Genomic DNA, 23,429 nt, shown 5'->3' with positions numbered 1-23,429 from the left:
CTGCTTTACGGTAGTGAACAACGTTGCCATTTTTAGAGAAAGTTTAATTGATTATTTTGCAGCACTGCTTGCATACCGCAGCCCTGGAACTACATAAATCTAATTGCTTGACATCCCAATGTGAACGATGTGCCCATTCATAGTGTATTGTTGGTAAAATCTTGATAGTGTTTGTGCGGCCACACTGCTTTGCGAGCGCAAATGCAGAACTAATCCCAAAAAAAAAAAAGAAAAAACGAAAAACAAGTTGTGCAACGTGAAAACGTATCAATACAATTAATTAGTGTATTCGTGTATTGCCATTAAGCAAAACGAAAACAATAACATGACGGTAAACAAGCGGGACGCGAGTGCAACGCGTCCGCGATGCTTTTTCGACATAACACTCGGCGGTTTGAGCGTCGGTCGCATCGTGTTCGAATTATTTAGCGATGTTGCTCCCAAGACGGTGGAGAATTTTCGTTCGCTGTGCACGGGTGAAAAGGGCAACGGTCTAGTCACCGGCAAGCGGCTCCACTATAAAGGTGTCATATTCCATCGTGTGGTCAAGGATTTTATGGTGCAGGCGGGTGATTTTAGTGCTGGCAACGGAACCGGCGGCGAATCAATTTATGGCGGCACATTCGAGGGTAAGTTTCTCTCACTCTCTATACGAATATACATATGTGTGTGTGTGTGTGTGTGTGTGTGTGTGTGTGTGTGTGTATACGTTGGCCAGCAAAGTCCCCCTGGATTAGATGTGTGTGTGTGTGTCTAGTGTTATCAAACGCATCAAACTAAAAGCTAAATGCTATGCCCGTTTAATAGTTGTTATTACGCTTCATTGGCATGCCAAATGTCAATTAAAGCTGAAAACTGACCATTAAATTGCACAAAATGATTTTTAAGCGCAGTGTAGACTGATTAAAATCACATTAATATATGGGCTACGTTTTTTGCCTTTGACCCTCTTACCGCTTGTATGTCTAATTACAGTGGGTCAAATTCCATTTGCATTTTAGTTTTTCATTTATATAGAAGGGTAATGAAATAATTAAAGTAAGGGCAAATAGCTTAACATTTTTTAAAATAAGATTAAAAAAATGAAGTTAATTTATGAAATTTTCCTATAATGTGCGATTATAACGAGATTTTTAACTTTTATTTAAAATTCCTGTAAAAAATCAATAAATTTCTTGAATTGTTTACTTAAACTATTGCAGACGAATGCTTTGATAAAAAGCACGATCGCCCCTTTCTGCTGTCCATGGCGAATCGCGGTAAAAACACGAATGGCTCGCAGTTCTTTATGTAAGTGGGTTGCTCGAGAAGTTTACCACCCCCAAAAATTGAATACAAAAACAAAAAAATAATTAACAAATTTAATATGCATTGAAGTTTCTTTTGCAGCGACAACAACAAATTCTTTTAATCTTTTTTCTTATATGCGTATTTAAAAAACCAAATCTGTTGTTGTTCATTGATCTATTGCCATATAGCGAGAGTGTAGCGTGTTATCTCTGATCAGCTGAGCAGCGGACTCTCTTCTCAACGCCCACCCATCTCCCTCTCAATGACGCTGCCCAACACTGGCCAATTGTACATTCAAAAGTGTGTGGGTGCGTGTGTTTGTGTGTGTGGGAGTGACCGTATTATGCCCCTTCTCTTCCAAGCACACATTGAAGGACTCCCTTGGTCCTTGGCAACACGATAACTACGATAACTGCAACCTGGAGAGATTTTGAGGGTCGTTGCTAGTGGCGACTTCAACTTGACTTTTGTTTGTTACAACAACGCACAACAACCGCAACAGCAACTACAATAGCAACTGCAACAACAACAACAACAACTACCACTACAATCACAACAACAATCGCTATGCAATGTGTAAAGAATATTTTTCTTCTCTTCTGTTTTTCATTGTAGTACAACACAGCCTGCGCCACACTTGGACAAGTAAGTAAATCAAATCAATTATATATGGTTCGTTTCTCTTCAAGCAAAAAAGTTATCTTTCAGTTAAAAATATTTCAAACTTTAACTGGAGGTTATCATCTTATCATACAGATAACTTTATAACTTTAAGTTAACTGATAGATAAGGATTACCTTCCTTCTAACTTGAAGTCGAAAAACCGCCTCTAAACAATTTAATAAAAATCCTTTGCTAAATTTCCCCTTCTTACTTTTGCAGCATTCATGTTGTATTCGGTCAAGTTTTGTCCGGTCAGGATTTGGTGCGTCAATTAGAGGATCTGCCCATTGATCGCAACTCACGCCCGCTGCAGGATGCAGCTATCTCCAATTGTGGAGAGCTGGTGAAGCAGTCAAAGGGTAAGAAAATACAATTCATCTCTAACTGTTCGACTTGATAATTCACTGTCTTTTGCTCCATAGCCAAGAAAGAAAAGAAACGCCGCAAGCGTTCCACGGCCACAGAGGAATCTGACATCGAGCAGGAGGAAGTACACGCCAAGATTAAGGAGAAATCCAAGAAGAAACGCTCACGCAAACACTCCAAATCCAGCGACAGTGAAAAGTAAAAGACAAACTTTATTTGAAAACAGTTTTATAAACCAATTTTCCGCAATTTGCAGCAGCGACTCTGGACGTGTTGCTCAACGGGGCAATGGAAAGCAGGACAATGATGAGAATGATAGTGAGGAAGAAGGTGAAATACATCCGCTGGTCACATTAACTAAAATCGATCCAAGCGAGATACCAGAGGCAAGTTGAAGCTTTGGAAAATAGTTTGAACTGTTTATTTAATTGATGTAATTTACATCTGTGCAGGTTTCCAACAAATTCCTAATGCGCGGCGAGAAATCGCGATCCCGGGAACGAGAGCGAGACGTGTCACGTGAGGCACGACAACGGGAACGCGATCGTGATCGGGAACGTGAACGAGATGAGCGCGACAGAGGCAGAGATCGCAATCGCAATGCATTTGGCTGGTCAAAGAAACAGGTGCCAACCTCACGCAGCGGTCGCATTGTCAAAGGGCGCGGCGTCTTTGTAAGCCAACAAAAACTAACTCAACTCCCCTTCCAATTCAATTAATAATCCCCTTCTTTTATAGCGTTTCCGGACGCCGTCGCGCAGTCGCTCGAAGAGCATCACGCCGCCGCATTGGAAGCATGCGCAGAAGCGCACCATTAAGCTGTCCGATTTAGAGCGCATGGAGGAGGAGAATAAGCTGCGCGATGAGGAGGTCAAGCGTCGTGAATTGGAGCGCAAGAAGCGACACGAGGAGGCCACCAAGGATCCCAAGAAATCCTTCTTTGAACTATCGCACGCCAGCACCTATGGCGGCAAGGTGACGCCCGAGAGGAAACCGCAGAGCAGCAGTAGCAATGCGGGACGCAAACGCAGCGAATCCCACTCACAAAAGGATGCGGAACGCGTCAAGCCAAAGGACACACATGACAAGGCGGAACGTGAGAAGGAAAAGCCCAAGGAGGAGGCGCCACCAAAGCGACGCAAATCCGTGGACATGAATGCTTTAGATTACGAGCAGCAGACGGACAGTGAACCGGAGCCGGAGCCAAGCAAACCCGTGCAGAAACCCGAGTCCAAGCCGGCAGCCAAGGAGCCAGAGCGTCCAAAGGCAGCCGAACCAAAGCGTGACGAGAAGAACAGAGAACGCGAACGCTCTAAGCGCAGTCGAGAACGCTCCAGCTCACGGAATCGCCAGCGAAGTCGCTCCCGCTCTGCGCAACGTCGTCGATCACCTGCAAGACGTCAGCAACGTTCGCCAGCTCGACGACAGGGCAACAACAATGGCAATGCCAATCAAAATGCTAGCCAGGCGCAAGGCAATCGCAACCGACGCAATCCGTTTGCCGATCGCGATCGCCGCCAGCGTTCACCCGACAACGAGTATCGCAATCGTTTCCCTTTGTCGCCAATCAGGCAACGCAGTTCGCCTGTTGAGCGTCGTCGCGGCTCTCGGGACCGTCAGCGACGTTCGCGCAGCCGCGGCCGGCGTCAAGAGTCGCCAGAGAGACGACGTGAATCGCCTAAGCGGAAGCGACAGGATTCAGGTGATCGCAAACGACAGGATTCAGGAGACCGCAAGCGACAGGATTCAGCGGATCGCAAGCGACAGGACTCGGCAGATCGCAAGCGACAAGAATCCCCCGATCGCAAGCGTCGTGATTCGCCCAGCCGCAAGCGACGTGAATCTCCAGAACGTAAGCGACGCGAGTCGCCAGATCGCAAACGGCGCTCTTCGCCGGATCGTCGACGTAGTCGCAGTCATGGACGAAGGCACAGCAGCAACTCACGTAGTCCGAGTCGGCGCAGTCCACGTCGCAGTCATCGCTCCCAGGACCGCAGTCCGGGCAAAATAACATCGGCTGTATGCGCTAGCGAGTTTGAGGATAAGGATAAAGCGGCCCGCGAGAAGATGCAGAAGCGAGCGGAGGCTGCGTTGCTGATGAAGGAACATATGCGCAAGGAGATTGCCAAGGTGGAGGAGCAACGGTTGGAGAAGCAGCGACAGGATGAGCTGGAAAAGGAGCGCACCACACGCGAGCTAAATGAGTTGGAGCGCTTGAAGGCGGAGACCCTGAAGAAGCTGCACGAAGAAGAGGAACGTGATCATCCTGCAGCGGCGGCGTCGTCGGAGGCATCGAATAGTCGCAATCGACGCGACAGTCGTGGCAGCAGTCATGAGGCCAAAAAGCGCAAGCATAAAAAGTCAAAGAAACAATCGACACGCTCGCCACGCTCGGACACGGATTAGTTTCCTAGAAATCCAATTAAAAACACAAAAAAAACAATCAAGGAAAACAAAAATATTTTTGATTTACACACAGTCAAGCAATCTAAACAATTAGATATACTCTACAAATGTAAAAATCTGTTTACTATTTCTCGGCATTGAGCGGCCCAATAAAACCAAACTTTACTACACTTTAGAATACACAAAAAATGACAATGGCTTGTTACCTTGACTATCGATTTGAATTTCGCGCTGAAGCCTTGCGTTTCGAAAGCTGACAGCTATGACACGTAATAAGTGCTTAGTGTTGAGAATGTGTTATCGAAAATCGATATGCCGCACAATAGTTATTTGATTTTGAAATTTTATTTTAAGCATATATTAGTATTTTAAATAAAACGTAATTTATTACGAATGTTTTTATTGAGAGAAGTTAGAACACGACTCGATAGCAAATTTTCGATAAAATTTGCAACCGACGGCTTGCCTCACTTGCAATTAATTAACTCATCAACAACAATAATGATCATAAATTGTAATTAATTAGCAAGTGATGTGTGGGGTCTGGCAACGCTGAGAGACGTTAAAATTTCTGCCTCGTTTGTTTTGCACATCGTTTTTCTGTCGTTGCGCTTACACTGCAAACTTTCATTCATGGTGGCGAGCTTTTGACGCTGCCATTGAAATTTGTTTCTTCTTTTTGCGGCGCAAACAAAAACAAAAGTTGCCAGTCGACGTCGACGTCGCCGGCAAATGCAAGCTTACGCGTTTACACATACACATACGGGCGAGTGTGTGTGTGAGGTTACGTTCTCTCTCTCTCTCATGCTCTGTTGTGCGCTGTGCGTGTGCTTCATTGTATTAGTATGCGAGCATGTTAATGGCATCGCTAGTTCGGTGCAAAGCTCCCAGTACACGAATGGCGTACAAACTGTTTGGACGTGTTTGCTGCTCGCTGGCGACGTCGCGGCTTCGAGTTCGAGTTCGCATTTCAATTCTGAGCGCAGCGTTGTAAATATTGAAAGCGGCGCTCGCGAATCAAATTATTTCAGTGTATGTGTGTGTCTGTTGTGTGCACGCGCAAAGCAACAAACACAAACCGCAAATACAAATAAAAAACGAAAGAAATGCTAAATAAATAACAACAACAATTGCACACAAAAAATTATGTGAAAAGCAACAGTGAAATACTCGTAATTTGTTGATTTAAGCGGCGTCAAAGCTGAAGCTGAAGCTGAATGTCGTCGACGTCGACGTCGTCGTCGCCTATGTGTGCGTGAGCGAGTGTGTTGTTGTGTGAGTGTGCAAAAAAAATACAAATTAAAAAAAAAAATTGATAGGCTGAGCCAAGCGAAATACAAACATAAAGCGGAAATGCAAAAAATACAACAAAGGTAGTAACAAAGCACAAACCGATGGCGTCAGCAGAGAGAAGCGCGGGGGCGCGCAGGCAGCGACGATGGCGGCAACAAAAGCCGGTGCAATGCGTATACCACACATATACATATGTTGTGCGTGTGTTTGTGTGTAGTAGCCATTGAGTGTGAAGGAGAGCGCAATAAGCATAGAGAGATAGAGAGCAGCATGTTTTTAATGCCGCAAATCAAATGAAATCTGATGCTTTATTGGCTGCTGTTGCTGCAAAATTCCGGCATTGTTGATTTTTGTGTCCTGTTGCAAATAAATTATGACATAATAAGGCGTAAATACAACAACAACAAAAGAAATCAAGTGCGTGCCGATGTCGCAGTCGCCGTCGCTGCTCACGTCGCTTGTGTGTGTGTGAGAGTCTGCGTAAGATTCTGTGTGTGGGTTGTAAAGGGCTTAACCAATAGGCATAAATATGAAATGAATATTTTAAAATGAGAAATGCCATGCAAAACAAAAAAGGATATAAAACGCAATAAAGTAAATTGCGAACGAGAAAGCCGCCAAGTACAGTAGTTGTTCTTTAGCCTGGCCACAAAGGCATCAGCGACTGAGACGTCGGCAGAGACGCGTCGAACAAAAAAGCACTCGACACGCACACAGTGACAAACTGGGCAATAACAACAACAGCAGCAACAACAACAATCACAAGGCCATGAAAGCAACAGCAGCGGTTGTAGAAGGCAGACGACAGGCACAAAAAAAAAACCAAAAGCAAAGCCAAAGCCAAAGCTCGGCGCACAAAACACAAAGCGAAAGCGTAGCAAAAACAAGGAGCAAAAACATCAGCAGCGCACAGTGTAACAAATTTGAAGGAATTTAGAACGCTGGCCATTCTAATTGCATTATAAATCTATTTCAACTGATTGAATACCTCCAAAATTAACAATTATTCGTGATTGTGCTAATTATTTTTATGACAGCTCAGACAGCTTTATAATCATCTAATTAGCAGACCTTTTCATGACAGCTTTTATAGAGTAGTTATATGGTTGTTGACGCTGAATTTTAATCACGTTGAAATTTGCAAATTATGCATGAGCAAAGAAAACCAAAAAAAAAAGTTTACCTCCTTGGCGCCTGCAGAGCACTGTGCGACGTTGGCGTTGGCATCGGCTTTGGCAGCAGCAGAGGACCGCAGCCAAAGTGAGAGTGGGCTGCTGCTGCTCTGCTCTGCTTTAGCTGCTTGATGCGAATGTGGATGCTCAGAAAAAGCTTAGTAAGCTGCGCTGCCGCTGTCCTCTGCCGCTGCCCTCTGTCGCTGTTGTCGTTTTTGCAAACAAAAGTACAAAATGTATATGACGCTTAAACGTAGCTGATGATGAAGAATGTGTGTTTGGCAATGCGGCTGCTGCTGCTGCCGATGATGATGAAGAAGTAAGAACACGAAGAATATGCATAATAGAAGGCACAACAAGGTAGAATTTCGAGGAAATCGAAATTTGCGTCGTCGTTCAATTTCGACCGGCATCCGCAGTCGAAGTCGCAGTCTCAGTCGCCGCCGTAGCACAAAATAAACTTTTGTGTGTGTTTGTGTGCGTACGCGCGTGTGTGTGTGTGTGTGTGTGTGCTTCGCATAGTCAAATTTGTTTTATATAATTCGCAACTACCCCGATATGATTTCCGTTTGCGATTCTTCCTTATCTCTCAATTGAGCGTGGCTACTTTTTTTTGCTCTCCTTGCTGTTTGCTTATTGTTCGCCAACTTTATTTTTTGTTCAAACAAATAAATGCGTGGTGATGCAATAAATACACGTTTTGCTCGAACAATAAGCAAAACTTTGCGCAATAAAAACTCTGGAAAACATTATTAAATTTCAACATGCTCAAATCCAAAGGAAAAAGCGTTGCGTAGTTATTTTCCATTAATTTTCGAAAAATATGTAATACAAAAAGTTAAACAATAGAATACAAAAATACCGCTGCAATGCCGAAAACACACACACACACACTCGCACACACGCACTTGAATGTTTGCAAAACTTTACTACGTCAGCGCTGTCGCAGTCGACGTCGCTGCCGCCGTCGGCATCTCTCTGCCATCTGCTTTTATTTCTACGTTTTTCTCTCTTCTCGCACAAAGCCTTTGATAGTAGTTGAAGCAACAACAACAACAACAAGAACAACAATGGCGACGCCGAAATATATATTTGAGCATTCATTTATGCGACGTTTTTTTTTGTTGTTTGCGTTTTTTTTTGCCGCGCGATTTCGTGCACTCTAGCTAGAAATGTATCTTCTAGATACACGCGCACTTTTTCGAGTACTTGTTGTGAAATTGAAATATGCTTAGCCTCTTATATGGCATTATCATCATCATCATCATCGTCATCAGACGACGCCGCAGTGTCATGAACATAATAATAATGAAGCAGCAGGATTGGGATGGATATAACTACTTTTAGTTTGGGGACAATCCCCAAACAATACAGCAAAAATAAATGTAGCATAAAAAAAGAAATGTAGTAAAAAAAAGGAGTAAGCAGCAGAAAAATGATTTAGTCATAACTCTAGAGTTGACTTGAGCAGGATTACGACTGCATAAATGTATTTAAGCAATTATATTATTATAATAGCTTCAGTTGAAACTTAGCTAGTTAAGCGTAGGGATTTCCCCGAGTACTGAGTACTGAGTATGCTAAATAACCTCTAGAAACCCATTCCCAAAAATAAACTGCTCATTAGTTCCACAAATTCGTTAGGCTTTAACCTCAGCACAGTGGCTTAATAGATCCTCTGGGAAGACAAGTTAATAACGTCTTAAAACCAGTTTAGATGTGTGTACAATGTGTACATAACATGAGTACATTGCCTTTTTTTTATAGAATAGATAAAATTTGTCTTTTATTATAATGTGTTTATACGGATTGTGACGGTTTTTCTTTTTCTTGTTTTTTTTTTTGGTGGTTGGTCTGTTGATAGGTAAAGGGCATTTCCATAAATTTCACAGTGGCCCAATGGCAAATAGCATTTTAATGGTGGCGCCTTTGGCGGCGCCAGTGTTTTGCGGCCTATTAAGCAAATTACGTATACGCACTGTTGCACGCGTAAAATATTTATGCATGTTTCACAAGCGTTGCGAAAATATATTAGCATACTTTTGTGTGCGTGTCGCCATTTTCTATTCCGTGTGTGTGTATGTGTGCATGAGAGTTAAGTAAAACAAATTCGTTACATTTTAGCTACAAAGTTCAAAAAGGGAGAAAAGTCAACAAACAATGAAACGTCGGTGTGTGTGCATTAAATGCAAGTGGCATTAACAAAATGCACCTAAAAAGAACAACAATAAAAATTACCAACGCAAATTTTAAAGACAAGGAGACGACGGAAAAGGAATTCCAGAAAACTAAAAATTTGATAAATTGAGAGCAAACGAGACGAATTGCGATTGCGTTTGGGCAATTGGCAAACACCAAGGGAGAAAAAAACGCGAGATTGCCATGTTTTTGTTTTACAATCGAAGCATTTTTGTCATTATTATAATTGAAATCCTGCTGCTGCTGCTGAGCGATGACAATGGACAACCAACGCTGACCAAGTTGCCGACAACAGGTGAGTAACTGTTTCCACTTCAACTATTTTTAAGCTCCACACACACGAAAACAAAAAGTTAACTTCAACTTTAGACCAAGACTGAGGCAAACTCCAATAATCATAAACTAATGGGCCAAAATGTACGGGCGTGTCTCTCAGCCAAAAATGTAGAAAAAGAAACCTGAACTTGTTGAGTTCTCCCCAAAAAAATAGGCGTGGGAAGAGTTGGCAAGCAGGTCATAAAGAAAATCGGCAATATAAAATATTAAAGTTGGTAAAACACGCGAGAAAAGTTGTTTTTTTTTTTGTTTCTGTAGCCTTTTCCACTAAGAATGTCGTCGTACACTGGGCAGCCACCCCTTTTTGCTAAGGGCTGCTTGGCGCTCTTTTTTTTCCATCTTATTTTTTTGGGGGTTGATCCGTTGCTTCGGCGTTCGACTTGGAATAGCCCTTTCGCATGTATTTGTGCCATTGCGGGGAGCTTATTGCGTCGTTGATTTGGCTAAGCGAAATTATAATTCTAATTTATGTGCATTACGTGAAAAAGAGTGTGTGCACACACAGACACACAGCCACACAGCTTGTCGCATTCACAGGACCTTTTTGCTTTGAAGATTTTTGTATTTCAACCGTTGTCAAGTTTTGACCCACAGCAAATTGTTGAAAGTAAAGTGCAACAACAATCAATCAATGCAAACAAATTTCCTGAGTTCCCTTCCCCTCCCCTCTCAAAACAATCATGAACTATTTAGCCCAATCAAAAAGTACAGGGCATGGGCAAGTCCATAAAACCCCAAATGCGAAAACTTTCTCCACACATGATAGAGCAGCAATGGCTTTAGTTGAGGACGACTATGTGTGTGTGTGTGTGTGTGTGTGTGTGTGTGTGTGTGTGTGTGTGTGGCAAAAGTCCAAGTCCAAGTCAAACGACTAAGCGGCATGTCGTCAATAAATTTTCCATTAAATTCAAAGCAACCCAAAAAAAATAACGAAAAGTACAACAAAAAGGAAAACATAGCAAAATAGAAAAGGGAGAAAGAAAAACAAGCTACCATAAAGGAAGGTAGCGTCGAGTACACTACATAACTTTTGCTCGTTACACACAGTCGAACACACACTGTTCATGTGTTCGTGTGTGAGTGTATGTGTGGGTGAGTGTGTGTGTTGTTGTATAGCTTCCTGTCTGTCCTGGGAGGCCGCTTATTCAATTTAGCACTGGCGTGTGGCGCCATCTAGCGCCCACCCGTTATAGGCAACAACGCCAATAAATAACACACAAAATCGGGCTACGTTCTTAATACCCTGGAACCACAAAAAGTGCTGACAACTGAGTTGGCTGAAGTTTGCAAAGATAAAGCTTGAAATTAACACTGTTAACTGAGCGTATATAGATACACTTCTTCATTGTCTAGTCTATAGGGTTTGATATCTCAAACTTTTGTAAAGATGACAAAGATTGTTGTCATAATTTTTAGTAGAAGAAAAGGTAAAGCTAACTATTCATTTTCAGGAAATTTTCTCTTAAATTTGTGAATACTTCGCAAAGATCTAAGCCATAATTTGTAGAACAATAAAATAGTAAATTGACTATTATTAATTGAAAAATTTTAGCTATATTTTCTATCCCAAGAATCTGATTACAATAAGTATTATGCAAAGATGACAAAGATTTGTGTCATAATTTGTAGGAGAATAAGAGTTAAATTTAACTATTATTGATTGTTGAAATATAACTAAACTTTTTCTGCTTGGTCTACAGGAAATCTATTCGCCAAGTTGTGTGTAATTTGAAGAAGAATAAAATCACTAATTAACTAATTTTATTTTACAAATTCAGCTTCATTTTCTGTGACTGATATCTCAAGAATCTGATTACAATATTTTGCAAAGATGACAAAGATTTGTGTCATAATTTTTGGTAGAACAAAAGCTTAAGTTAACTATTATTAATTGATGAAATATAACTTAACTTTTTCTGCTTGGTCTATAGGAAATCTATTTTCTAAGTTGTGTATAATTTGAAGAAGAATAAAATCTTAAATTTAATACTTTTTATTTAACAAATTTAGCTACATTTTCTGTGACTGATGTGTAAAGACTCTGATTTCAATATTTTACAAAGATTTGTGTCATAATTTGTGGTAGAACAAAAACTAAAGTTAACTATTATTAATTGATGAAATATAGCTTAACTTTTTCTGCCTTGTCTACAGCAAATTTGATAGCAAATTTATGTATATTTGGCAAAGATGTAAGCCATAGTTTGTAGAAGAATAAATTCTTAAATTTACTAGTATTCATTGAACAAATGTATCCTCATTTTCTGTGGCTGATGTATTGAGTATCTGATCTTAATATTGCACAAAGATGCCAAAGATTTGTGTCATAAGTTTGAGATGAATTAAAACTAATATTTGCTTTTATTAAATAAGCTGAATTTAGTTTTATCGTCAGAGTCTATTCAACAGCGTATCTACATCTACATCATCGCTAAAAATGTACAATTGTTGGAAGTAAAGCAAGTGAAATGTGATTATTATTAATTGGCAACATCAAGCTACACTTTCAGTGGCTTTATCTACAGGGTATCTGATCACGAGCCGCAAGTAATGTTTTCTATTTTTGTTTTTTGTTACCGTCGGCAAATAACTACAACATAAGCTATTGGAAAAGCAACTCTCACATCATCATTTTTCGTCGTCGTTGTTGCTGTTGTTAGCGTTTTATTCATACAGCAAAGAGCATATCATTTCGTGTTGTTGTTGCATGCCACATGCCGCTTGCCGCATGCCGCGTGCCGCGCGTAGCAGCAACCCACAAGCTGCCACTGAGCCCTCCATATTCATATGCAAATTGCGTTGGAGGACCTTTGGGCTCAGCTGGGATGTTGCTGATTTTTGTTTTGTTGTTGTGTTGTGCGCTGTGTTTTGTTTTGTTTGCTTTGTTTTTCGTTTTTGTGGCTCTGCCAAGATGTGTTGTTGTTGTAGTTTAGTTGTTGTTACTGTTGCGTTGGTGGCGCCCAGCGCTTGATTTCAATTTTCAAGTGCTTCCTGTTTTTGCAGTTGTTGCTGCCCCGACGTTTTGCTATTTGACATCTCAAGCAGCGTTACTTGGCTGCCACAACAAGTAAGAACAGAAACAACAAACAGTTGAAATAACAAGTTGAGTGCCTCCTCCTCCTCCCCCTTCGTTGTTGTTGTTGTTGTTCTCCTGCTCCACAAATCGCTTTGCTTCCCTTTTGGGCCTGCAGCATACTAAAGCAAATCGGCTCTATTCTGAGGCATTTTGGAGCTAGCTCTTGACTCGATGAGTGTGCGCCTACTATGACGACCTTATGAGAAACTCAACCGAGCTTCGACTTCGAGTTGCGCTTTCTCCTTGTTGTTGTTGTTGTTGTTGTTGCTGTTGCAGCCAAAGGCGCTTGGGTCGAGGAGGTTTTGGAGGTTTTGGGGATTGCCATTGGGATTGAAATTGGGTTTGGGATTTCGATTGGGTTTGGGCACTGTGGCGCCTTTGCGGTTTTTAAGCCTCGCCTGAGGTTGAACGATTTTTAAACCGAACAACAAAAAAAACAGCAATGTGTGTGGCGCTGAGTATAAGTATTTGCTCTGATTAAAGTTGCCATTGGAATATGCTGCAAGCGAGTAAAGCAAAAAGACGCCTGCTCGGCATTTACTGTTTGCAATATTTCCTTTTTTTTATAGCGCTCTCTCTCGACCATTGAGAATTCTCGACAGCTTTAAACTGATTGCTCTCGCTGCTGGTTGCCAAGGCTACATCCTGTGTCCCTCCCCTCTTAGCTCAGCTTTCTTTCTCAGTGTGTGTGTGAGTGTGGCAATTCCCGGAAATCAGTTAAGTACAGCATGGAACTGCGCCTCGGGCATTTGGCACCCAGCTAAAAGCGGCAATGATTACATTTGGCAGCTTTTCGCCACTGCCCTTCAAAAAAAAAAAACACACAGAAAAACGAAAAAAGAAGAACCGAAATAAATATAAAAAAATGTTGCAAGAAGAATCATAATTTTTAATGCGACCCAAGGCAAAGGCATGGGGGCCAGCAAACGAGCATTTAAAACATATTTTCTGTTGGTAAAGCACGACCGGATCTTTGGATCTTTGCAGACCACCCCCATCTCATTAATGCCCAACATCCCCAACTCCCTTTAAAAAAACGCTGTTCATATCTATCTGACGCGTGCGATGGGCGTGAAAAAAAATAGAAAAACCAATTCTATTAGTTCAATTAGACAGCTGCCTGCTGACAGACTTTCTGTAGACCATTATTTCATTTGAATTTCGACTCGTTACATTACGTACATTCGTGTATTTCCATCTTATTGAACTTATTTCACGGTTACAACTGACGCTTCCCAGGCAAATCATTGAACTCGCTAAAAAGAGAAAAAAATGCGGTGCTATTGCCCTTGTCATAATTTCTTTAGATGCGCTTATCATCAGAGATCAGCAAGAAATTTTCAATTATTTAGAAAGCGCGATACTTTTAACTTCAAAAGACGCCGATTCGCATTGCCTATTTATTTAAGAGGTAAATAGAGAGTATAGACTTATAAGAACTATGATAAATGGAAGACTATTCCATTCCTGCATTCAGCATGAATTAATACAAATGAAAGACTATTCATCTATAGTTATAATATTAAAAGAAAAGACAGATTAATGTGTCAGTTTCAAATAATTCCTAAATGTTTTGTTTAAGTATAAATGAATAAAAGTTAAAGATTATTTTTATATTTTAGTTACAATATTAATAGGAATCAGCGTTTATTGTGTTAAAGTATTCTTTTCCAATAAAATTTCTAATAATTTCGAAATATTTAGTTTAAGATGAATTGAAGTACATCAGTCTACTTTTCCACTTAAACTTTTTAATGTAAAGCTTGACAATCTATAATGAATAACGAAAGATTATTTAACTACAACCTTAGTTATACTATAACAAGGAATGAGAGTTTATTGTGATAAAGTATTATTTTTCAATACAATTTCGAATAATTCATTTAAGATGAATTAGAGTGCATCATTTTTAAACCTTAATTTAAACCTTATAAATTTATAGAAATCATTGCGAACACATATGTTTATTTGCCAATAAATAACTGTCTATATTTCGAGTTGATTTCTGAGAGACTTTACATAGGATACAAAGAAAAAAGTAACCTTCTAACTATTACTAGATAGATTAATGTATCAGTTTTTAATAATTCCTAAATATTTTGTTTAAGGTATAAATGGATAAAAATCATAGACGATTTATGTGTTTTAGTTATATCATTAAAAGGAATAAGAGTTGATGTTTGAAAGCATTGTTATAAAATTAAATTTCATATAGATTCTCAACATTTTCTTAAGATGAATTGAAGTACATCAATCTATTTTTTATTTAAGTCTTTTAAATTTATAGAAACTCATTCCAAACACACTTAAGTATTTCCTTATAAACAACCGTCTATTTCGGGCTATTTGCAATTGATTTCCGATAGACTTTCTCATTAATTATTTTTTATTAATGCCTAATTGAATTCCGAGAAATGCTGCCATCAATTATAGTTTATTTATAGCATAAAGTTCAGTTGAATTTCTATTTTTACAGGATATGTGTGTGTTTATCATCCGTCTTGTGTTTCGAAATATTTGTGTGTTGTCATCAAATGGGACAAGTAGGCTGCTTATAATTTTTGGCCCTCACACTTTGGCTGTTTGGTTTAAGCCCATTAGGCGCTCACTGGTTCTGGGCCGTCATCTGCAAACAAAACGACGCCGATGCCGATGCCGAATGGAAACTTTCTTCTCTTGGCCAATAGGCAAAGTGGCAGTAAAAATAATAAAAAAAAAACAAAATAGGAAAGACGAGAAAAAAAATCAGCACATGGAAGAAAAAGAAATCCCCTTAGTCAGCATGACGTTTTTGTTTTTTTTTGTTGTTTTTTATTATTTGCTGCCCCGTCGCCAACATGTGCGCCAAGTTCTTGAAAGAATGTACACATGTACTCTATATACATATAACTTGCCCGCGTTTCATAATAAAACGAGCTCTGAACTCCACATTTTGAGTTTGCACAAGTGCCGCCGTCGTTTGGCAATTAAAATTATTATTATTATTATTATTATTATAAGTTAGTTGGCAGAAATTCAAGTGGCCGGGGCGCCACATTAGAAAAGTTTACAAAACTTTTTGAATTAGTAGAGCGCGGCACCCCTAATTAAGTTCATTTCATGGAGTGCAAACCTACAAAATGCCTCTTTAAATGCCTTTTTCAAGAACTGTGAACATTTGGATCGATAACGCGGGGCTTTGTTTGAAATGGAAATTTTTAAAATATATTTTCCCCTGGAATTTAAACAGCTTTTCGTATTACTCATTCCATATTTTTTACTATTGTTCAATCACTGAATTCTTTTTCTCGAAACAAGAGTAATCTTGGCCTTCACAAGTAACAGCGTTTTGATATTAAGTATCTCTGTTGGTTGTGTTATACGCATAATCAACACGAAGCGTGTAGTAAAACGTTGACAAAACACCCCGCTTGCCACTGTCTGGCCGATCACCTCCCCCCGCCTCGCTACTCTACAACTTGATGGCTTTGCCAACAGTGGCAAGTACAAATAAAATCCATTAAAAGTAGAACCACATGTAAGCCGACTTCGAGTAGTTTCGTATTGTTTCGTTTTGCTGTTTTTCTGTTCATTTTTTTCCTTTTTTTTTGCTTTTGCTGTTTCTTGTTATTGTTCATATTAGAATGACGCACCTTATTGATACAGTACAAGAAAGACGGGGGAGTTGTGGTTGTAGAGCGGTGGAAAGGGGAGAGGGGAGAACAGCAGCCACTTTACTCGTAAAGTTGCCAATGGCCAACAATAACCAAAAATGCTTTTATACGATCTAGTCGAAATATGGCGTATTTCGATAAAAATCGTTGAGAGTATTGCTAAATTGACGTGCTACATGAAGTGAGAAGGAATATGACAAGAGTAATGTAAATAAATCTAGAATTTTTTTTTAAAAATCTTTTTACATTTTAATATAATACTAACTAGAGAAAATTTATTCTTTTGAAATTTGAAATGAATTCAAATTAAGCCTAGAGTTTTGTGTCTCATTATTTTCCTGATTGTTTAATATTAATATTAATATTTTATATTAATATTTTATATTAAGTCAAATCTTTAGACTACTATTACCTTTAAGAAATTAATCTTTTAAAATTTTAATTCAATTCAAATTAAGCTTAGAGTTTTGTGTATCATTAATTTCCTAATTATGCCACATATAATATTAAAGATTCCATTACTACAATTTTTGGGAAATTTATCATTTGAAATATGAATTGAATTCAAATTAAGCTTAGAGTTTTGTATCTCATTGTTTTTCTGATTGTTTCACATATAATATTAAAGATTTCACTACTAATACTTTTGAGAAATTAAATATTTGAAATTTGAATTGAATTCAAGTCAAGTTTTCTGTGATTTAGAGTTTTGTATCTCATTAATTTCCTGATTGTTTAATATATAATATTAAAGATTCCACTACTAATAATTTTGAGAAATTAAATATTTGAAATTTGAATTGAATTCAAATTAATTTTACTATGCCTTAGGGTTTTGTGTCTTATTCTTTTTCTGATTATTTCATATAATATAATATAATATATGAAAGATACAAAATTCTACTACTTTTACCTTAACCAAAAGCTAACAAGTTTACAAATTTTTCTCACTAAATTTAGTTTTCAAAAACTGAATTTTTAATATTATGCCAAGACGACTTGAAAGAGTATTAAATCATCGACTGTACGTCTTTTATTTATTGTCTTTTGCTTGGCACCTCGCTGTACTCCACGTGTACCAACTATTATGTGTGGTCATTGTGGCTTGAGGTCAACAAAACAATTTCCTCGACCGTCTCTTCGGCGGTTCACTATAAATAGGCACGATTTTCAAGTAGTTTGTTATTGTCATTAGCGTCTTATGTTATAGTACCTCGGGTTCAGATACGAAGAGTGGCAAGTACTTGGGCTTGAGAATGTGTCTACGCAGGAATAGTTGGGTGTCTATTTATTTATTCGTTTTTTTTTTCTGTCTTTTCTTTTTTGAGTGACAGTTGCGTTGTTCAGGCTCCTTCTGCCGTGGGTGTTTGTTGAGGGAATGGTAATGGAGACAATGATGATGATGGGGTGGGGTTGGGTTTGGGGTTTGGCGTACTCGTTGCTGTTTTGCTGTCATTTGAAAACAAGATTATTACTACTATTATTATTATTTTTATTGCGAGTATTATCAGCAGGTTTCGAGTTCATTGAATTCGACTGCGTCCCGGTCCGTGACAGAACCTTGGCAAGCAAAGTGGGTCAGTGTAATCAACACAATCAGTGCCTAGGCATGCTCCTACATTCCCCTCACCCCTGTCTCCTGCTCCTTGGCGGCGCCACCCACACTCACACCCACACCCACAGAGAGAGATTTCTTTACGCTCGTTTGTTCGTTGTACGTTGGATTCATTCTAACACTTGTGCTGATGTTTACTCTACTCTCCATGGTTGCCATGTTTCTGCGACAATGGTGATTGCAATAAATGAAATTAATGCGTATTTGAAAGAGCCAGACAGGCGAATCAATTGACAGAAATGGAGTCCCACATTTCTCTACGACACCGTCGTCCAAATCAAAGCCCATGAACGAAATTCCAAAAAAAAAAAAACACAAAAAAACCAAAACAGGAAAAAAAACGAAAACAATTTGACAGAGTATTTCTTCTATTTTTATTTTATTCGCATTCTCTGGCTGGGCAAAACTTTCGTCACGAGTTTCTAAATCATTTGGTCCTATAATCCAAGTAAGCGAAACAGTTCGTATAAATCTTCACATGAATTGAATTATATATGTGAGCAAAGTAAAAGTGTGAGAACATTTTTATGGCAATATTGTAAATTTTACTGCTGTATTAAAAGCATTTTATACGCTCGCAATAAAGAAATATTATTGAGTAATTATATTTAGCTAGGAATTTCAAAGCGAAGGCAGTTCTATAAAAAAATCTATGCTAAATATATTTCAGGGAATTTACTTTGTTTTTGATGATACAAAATATTCCAGTCAGATAAAAGCAACGTATAAAATCAAATCTACTTTAGCTTTAATAACTTAAATGTCAGAAAGTGACTTCTTCAATCTGCTGTTAAATGCATTTCCATAATATTATGCTACTCATTTTCACTAGATAAAAGCCATGAAAATGATATGGATGACAAATTGTTGGCTTTATTTTTCGACAATGGCAGGAAAAACGCCAGCCTGTGGGGGAATTTTTATATTCCTGCTTTTTCAGCTGCTAAAGAAATTAATTAATGCAACCAACAACAACAACAACAAAAGAAAAAAAGACCGAAAACAATGTAAGCATGCAAGAGCGCATATTTAATTTATTAATTTGTATGCCACGCTGAGCGATGAATTCTGTTCTTGTTTTTTTGTGAATCGGTGGGAGGCGATGGATAACTAAATACATAATAAAATGCATTTAGGATCATTAAGTTAATTTCATAAATATATAATTATATATATTTTTAAGTGCTCGGGCTCAACACGTTGCATGTGCTCAGCGTATTTCTTAGAAACCTAACCAACCATGGAAGTCAGCCAAAAAACAAAAAGAAAAGAGAGCAACAAATAAAAAAACCGAAAAAAAGCCGGCCCCCCATTGAGGTGTGTGCAAAGGGTGTGCCCGCTTGCAATTAAACACGCCGATTATACAAAAACAATGAAAACTGAATACAAAAAAAACTTGCAACTAAAAGTGCATTAAATAAAGAGAGCAAAAAAAACGTCAGCCTGCAAATTGACACGAGATATGAGCACAACGGACATGAGCAACTTGGCTTGGTTTTAACACTTCTTGGCTTGGATTGCCATTTGGTATTTGCTGCTTTTTGGCAGACACTGTAAGAGCACACCCTTGACGTTACTCTCACCCCTGCTATATGTATATAGATATAGGTATTGGTAGGAGGGGATCAAATGCCTGGCGCAAGCTCGTTAAAAAGAATTTGGTTCACTTGCTGTTGTTGTTGTTGGTCAACAGAGAGAGAGAGAGAGAAAGAGAGAGAGACAGAGATGGAGCAGAAATAAAAACGCAGCACGTTGTGTGCTTGACTATAGTATGTCCACAGGCTGTACGCCAAAAACTGGTTTTCGGACTGCATTCTTTGGGGCCACGTTTATAGCCAACTACTAGCCGAACAGCCAGGCAGAGATCGGCTCAACAAACCAGGCTCTCCTTACTGCCAAGTTGTTTTGTTTGTGGTTGAAAACAAAATTGAATCATATGCGGCAATGGCAGCCACAAAAAAAAGCAAGTATGAAAGCTAAAGTAGAGTCTGCTTGACTTTGAGATTCCTGCTAAAGTATTTTTAATAAAAGTTAGGTATTATTCTTAAAATATACCGAATTATATATACTAAAAAAAAATTATACCAAAAACTATATTTTGTATATATTATCCACCGAAACATATTTGGTATATCAATTTACTATTATGTTCAAATTATACTAAATGAATATATTTAATAAAGACTAAAATAAACCAATAGATATATTCGGTATATAATTTATACTGAATACTATATTTGGCATATCAACATTACATTCAAAATATACTATATGAATATACTCAATAAAGTGTAAAATACACCAAAGTCTATATGGTATAAATAATATACTGAAGTCTATATTTGGTATATCTATTACATTCTATATACTATTATATTCATCATATTCCATAGAGTATTAAATATGCCAGATTGTCACACAAAGCCGCCAAGACCAAACTCTAGGATCGTCTCATCTGCTGACGCTGATCAAGAATATGTAGACTTAATGGAGTCTGGGATGACTTCTACATTTGCTGGAATCACAAAGTTAAAGTACCCTACTACCCTACAAGTAGCGGGTATAAAAATACACAGAAGAAGGAAAAGGCAGCAAAAAGAAAACGTTGTTTCTATGAATTTTGAGAGCGTTGCAATGTATCGATATATTGTCGAAGTTTTACCTGCTACACTTTCTGTCGAGCTCTGAAGCTTGGAGCTTCATTATTGTCTTGGTTCTACAGTTTCTGGCCAGGTTTTTTGGTTTTGGTTTTCATCTTGCTGCCACAATTCGCAGCTATATTTAGGCTTCAGAATTTCGTGCACGTTTTGCGCTTTGCATGATTAATTGTTTATGCAAATTGATGTTTGCTTATAAGGCATACAAAGTGAGACAACGACGAACGACGAACGAGTGGCGATGGTGAAAGATTAAGAGCGAGAGATGGACTCGATATATATGTATAGTATGTAAAAGCCATTTGGGCAACTCGATATTGGCATTTAATCATTTGAGTTGTACATTTATTGCCTGCATTCCGTATCCCAAATTAGTATTAGATTGTTATTTATGTACCCACATATCTCTCAGAAGTCATAATTCCATTATTACACATGCACAGCTTAGGTTTATTTAATTAATACACAATTAGCTCTCAGTTGGCTGTTCATTTGCATAATATGCGATATGAATTTAAGTGCAATTCAATTCGTTATGGCTCGCCTATGCGTTATGTGGAAATACATTTGAATAACGTGATTAACTTTGTTGCAAATTAGTTGGCAACCTCAGAGCAAAACAGCTCCGGCTCATACTCATAAGATAAACACCCAGAGATAGAGATTGAGAGACAAAACTTTTAATTAACATTACAGCTTAGTTTTGTTTTGTTTTGCTTTAGCTGTGCTTTGGTTTTGCTTTTGCTGTTGTTGTCGTTGTAGTTGTTCTTGTTGTCAGACACACTGATTCATGTTCTATAGAATAAATGTTGTACTTTGAACTACACAAAAAAAGCGATTTTGAAATGTTTGCTCTTAACTTTTGTGCTTAATGAGCTGCAAAGTTAAAGACCGTTAAATGATACGTAAAAAAAGTTGTTTAGCCTGAGGCCAAACAGCTTCGTGTAATAAGTTTATTAGAACCAACAGCTTTCGACAAGCACCTGAGCTGAAAGCTCAACTCAATTTGCCATCAATCAAAAACGATTTAAAGGTTTAAACTTTAAGCTCATCTCTACGGAAAACTGAATTTTGTTTTTGAAAGTACATTAACTACAGCATTGGCATCAATAATTAAGACACGTTCGCAATCGATAAGAATTTCTTTGATGGTGTCCCACTGTGCCACCCCACTGACATTTAAACTTGATGCGAACGCGCACGAATTAGCATAGTTAATCGATAGTTGGATTGAAGTCGAGGCGCGAGTTCGGCACGACTTAACTCAGAGAGACACAGATTGCGTGCACTTCATGACACTCGTGCTGTTCTAATTGCTTGACAGGTAATTGTAATAAATAACGCGACTAATTAGTTTTGAAGTTTTCAATATTTATGCGCATTAGGCGCTACATTTTGAAGCGCTCTGGCAAACGTCAAATCATTAGTGCAAAACATGTTGCGGCATTTGCAACCTGGCAAAACAAATGGTGAATAGAGAATGAAAAACGACGCAGAGGGAAGGCAGCTGGCTGTTGGCAGCGATGGCAGCGATTCATAATCGAATCGGGTTGTTTTTGGTGGCAGTTCGTAAAAACAGTGAAAATCTAAAAGTAAAATTGATGAATTGGCTGACAGGAATTGTGCTGCTGCTGCCCAGCAGACCCGGCACGTCACAAGCGGCGTATACGTATTTTCTAATTAAACGCTGGCTCACGCTTCCTCTACAGGCCTTGTTGCTGTTGCTGCTGCTGCTGCTGTTGCTGCTGTTGGTTGCCTGCCAGCCTCCGCTGAAAAATCAACTGCACGTGCCATTGTGTTGGCTGGGGTAATGGGTGGAAAGAGGAGAAGTGAATGGAGATCGGGGTGGAGCTGAAGTTGGGTGGAGAACCTTTCCAGACATATTCTGAAATGGCCACAGCCGCCACCTGCCATCACAACATGCTGCTGTCGCCTGTTTAGTCCTGATATCAAAATGGCTGCCATGCGGCCATGTTGTGCGGTGTGTCCCCTTAACATTCTCATAGCATCTGCTATGGAATCTCTCCAGTGTATTTGCTGTCATTTGTAGGTATTTCTGTTGTTGCTTTGGTAACTAATTGTCATATTGCCCCCGGAGAGTGCTGAAAGCGACACAGACACACACAGAGCCCCCTCTCCTCTCTTTCCCTTCTCTTTCTAGCAGAGGCGTTGAGGGACTCGGCAGCAGCGTCGCACTTTGTGTGTACATGATTCAATTTTACTTTGTTTGCACATTGAACTGGTGTCTTTTTTTTTTTGTGTTATTTTTTAAATGTTCCTTCTTCCTGCTGCTTTATTTTGTTTCATTCAGTCTGTTTTATTGTTAAACGGAAATACCACCAATAATTGAAAATGGCGTGCAATGAAAAACACGAGCAGCCACAACATTTGCCACATATTCGTTTCATTTCATTACAATGCGATTCGATTCGATTCGTTTCGATTCGTCCTTTGCAATAATTAATGACCTTTGGAGCTGGCGATGCCAGTGATTTATGCAAGCAGTTTGCGACATAAGTGAACTGTCCCACCCAGCGTATACGTAATGTATGTGATTGTCTGTACCAAAAAACAAATTGCTGGCCATTATGCAAGATTCGTACGCTCTCCGGTTACATTTATGGCCATTGGATTTGTATTTAATTAATTTCACTTTTATATAAGCAAAATATCTATTTCCTGTCTCCCACCCAATTTTGTGAC

At 39.0% G+C, this 23,429-nt stretch overlaps 2 protein-coding genes across 4 annotated transcripts in view; both read left to right on the top strand.

Moving 5' to 3' along the window:
• Positions 1-164: 164 nt before the first annotated feature.
• On the top strand, positions 165-4,762 carry LOC132786147 (peptidyl-prolyl cis-trans isomerase G). Its single transcript, XM_060792589.1, has 8 exons — positions 165-629; positions 1,203-1,290; positions 1,906-1,935; positions 2,173-2,312; positions 2,376-2,517; positions 2,576-2,705; positions 2,772-2,993; positions 3,058-4,762. The coding sequence occupies exons 1-8, from the start codon at positions 326-328 to the stop codon at positions 4,723-4,725; spliced, it is 2,724 nt and encodes a 907-aa protein (XP_060648572.1). The 5' UTR covers positions 165-325; the 3' UTR covers positions 4,726-4,762.
• An 872-nt stretch (positions 4,763-5,634) lies between these two features.
• LOC132784080 (uncharacterized) overlaps positions 5,635-23,429 on the top strand; it is a 60,678-nt gene continuing 42,883 nt past the window's right edge. The window contains exons 1-2 of one of the 3 annotated variants that reach the window (XM_060789474.1): positions 5,635-5,757; positions 9,315-9,684. In XM_060789474.1, the coding sequence (XP_060645457.1) occupies positions 9,573-9,684 (112 nt within the window). In that variant the 5' untranslated portion in view covers positions 5,635-5,757; positions 9,315-9,572. Of the gene's footprint in view, positions 6,099-9,314; positions 9,685-23,429 lie in introns of all 3 variants that reach the window. The other 2 variants (XM_060789473.1, XM_060789472.1) reach the window with 2 other exon arrangements.

Source organism: Drosophila nasuta, chromosome 2R (assembly GCF_023558535.2).
Source record: "Drosophila nasuta strain 15112-1781.00 chromosome 2R, ASM2355853v1, whole genome shotgun sequence".
Classification (NCBI taxonomy): Eukaryota; Metazoa; Arthropoda; class Insecta; order Diptera; family Drosophilidae; genus Drosophila; species Drosophila nasuta.
The sequence above is the reverse complement of the archived record's forward strand: the minus strand, read 5'-3'. Positions and strand labels throughout refer to the sequence as shown.

What these genes read in the sequence shown, in the direction of transcription:
- LOC132786147 (XM_060792589.1), top strand. Translation starts at nt 326, where the DNA reads ATGACGGTAAACAAGCGGGACGCGAGTGCAACGCGTCCGCGATGCTTT. An exon ending in TTATGGCGGCACATTCGAGG is followed by an intron (nt 630 to 1,202) that starts GTAAGTTTCTCT and finishes AAACTATTGCAG; the next exon opens with ACGAATGCTTTGATAAAAAG. An exon ending in CCTGCGCCACACTTGGACAA is followed by an intron (nt 1,936 to 2,172) that starts GTAAGTAAATCA and finishes TTACTTTTGCAG; the next exon opens with CATTCATGTTGTATTCGGTC.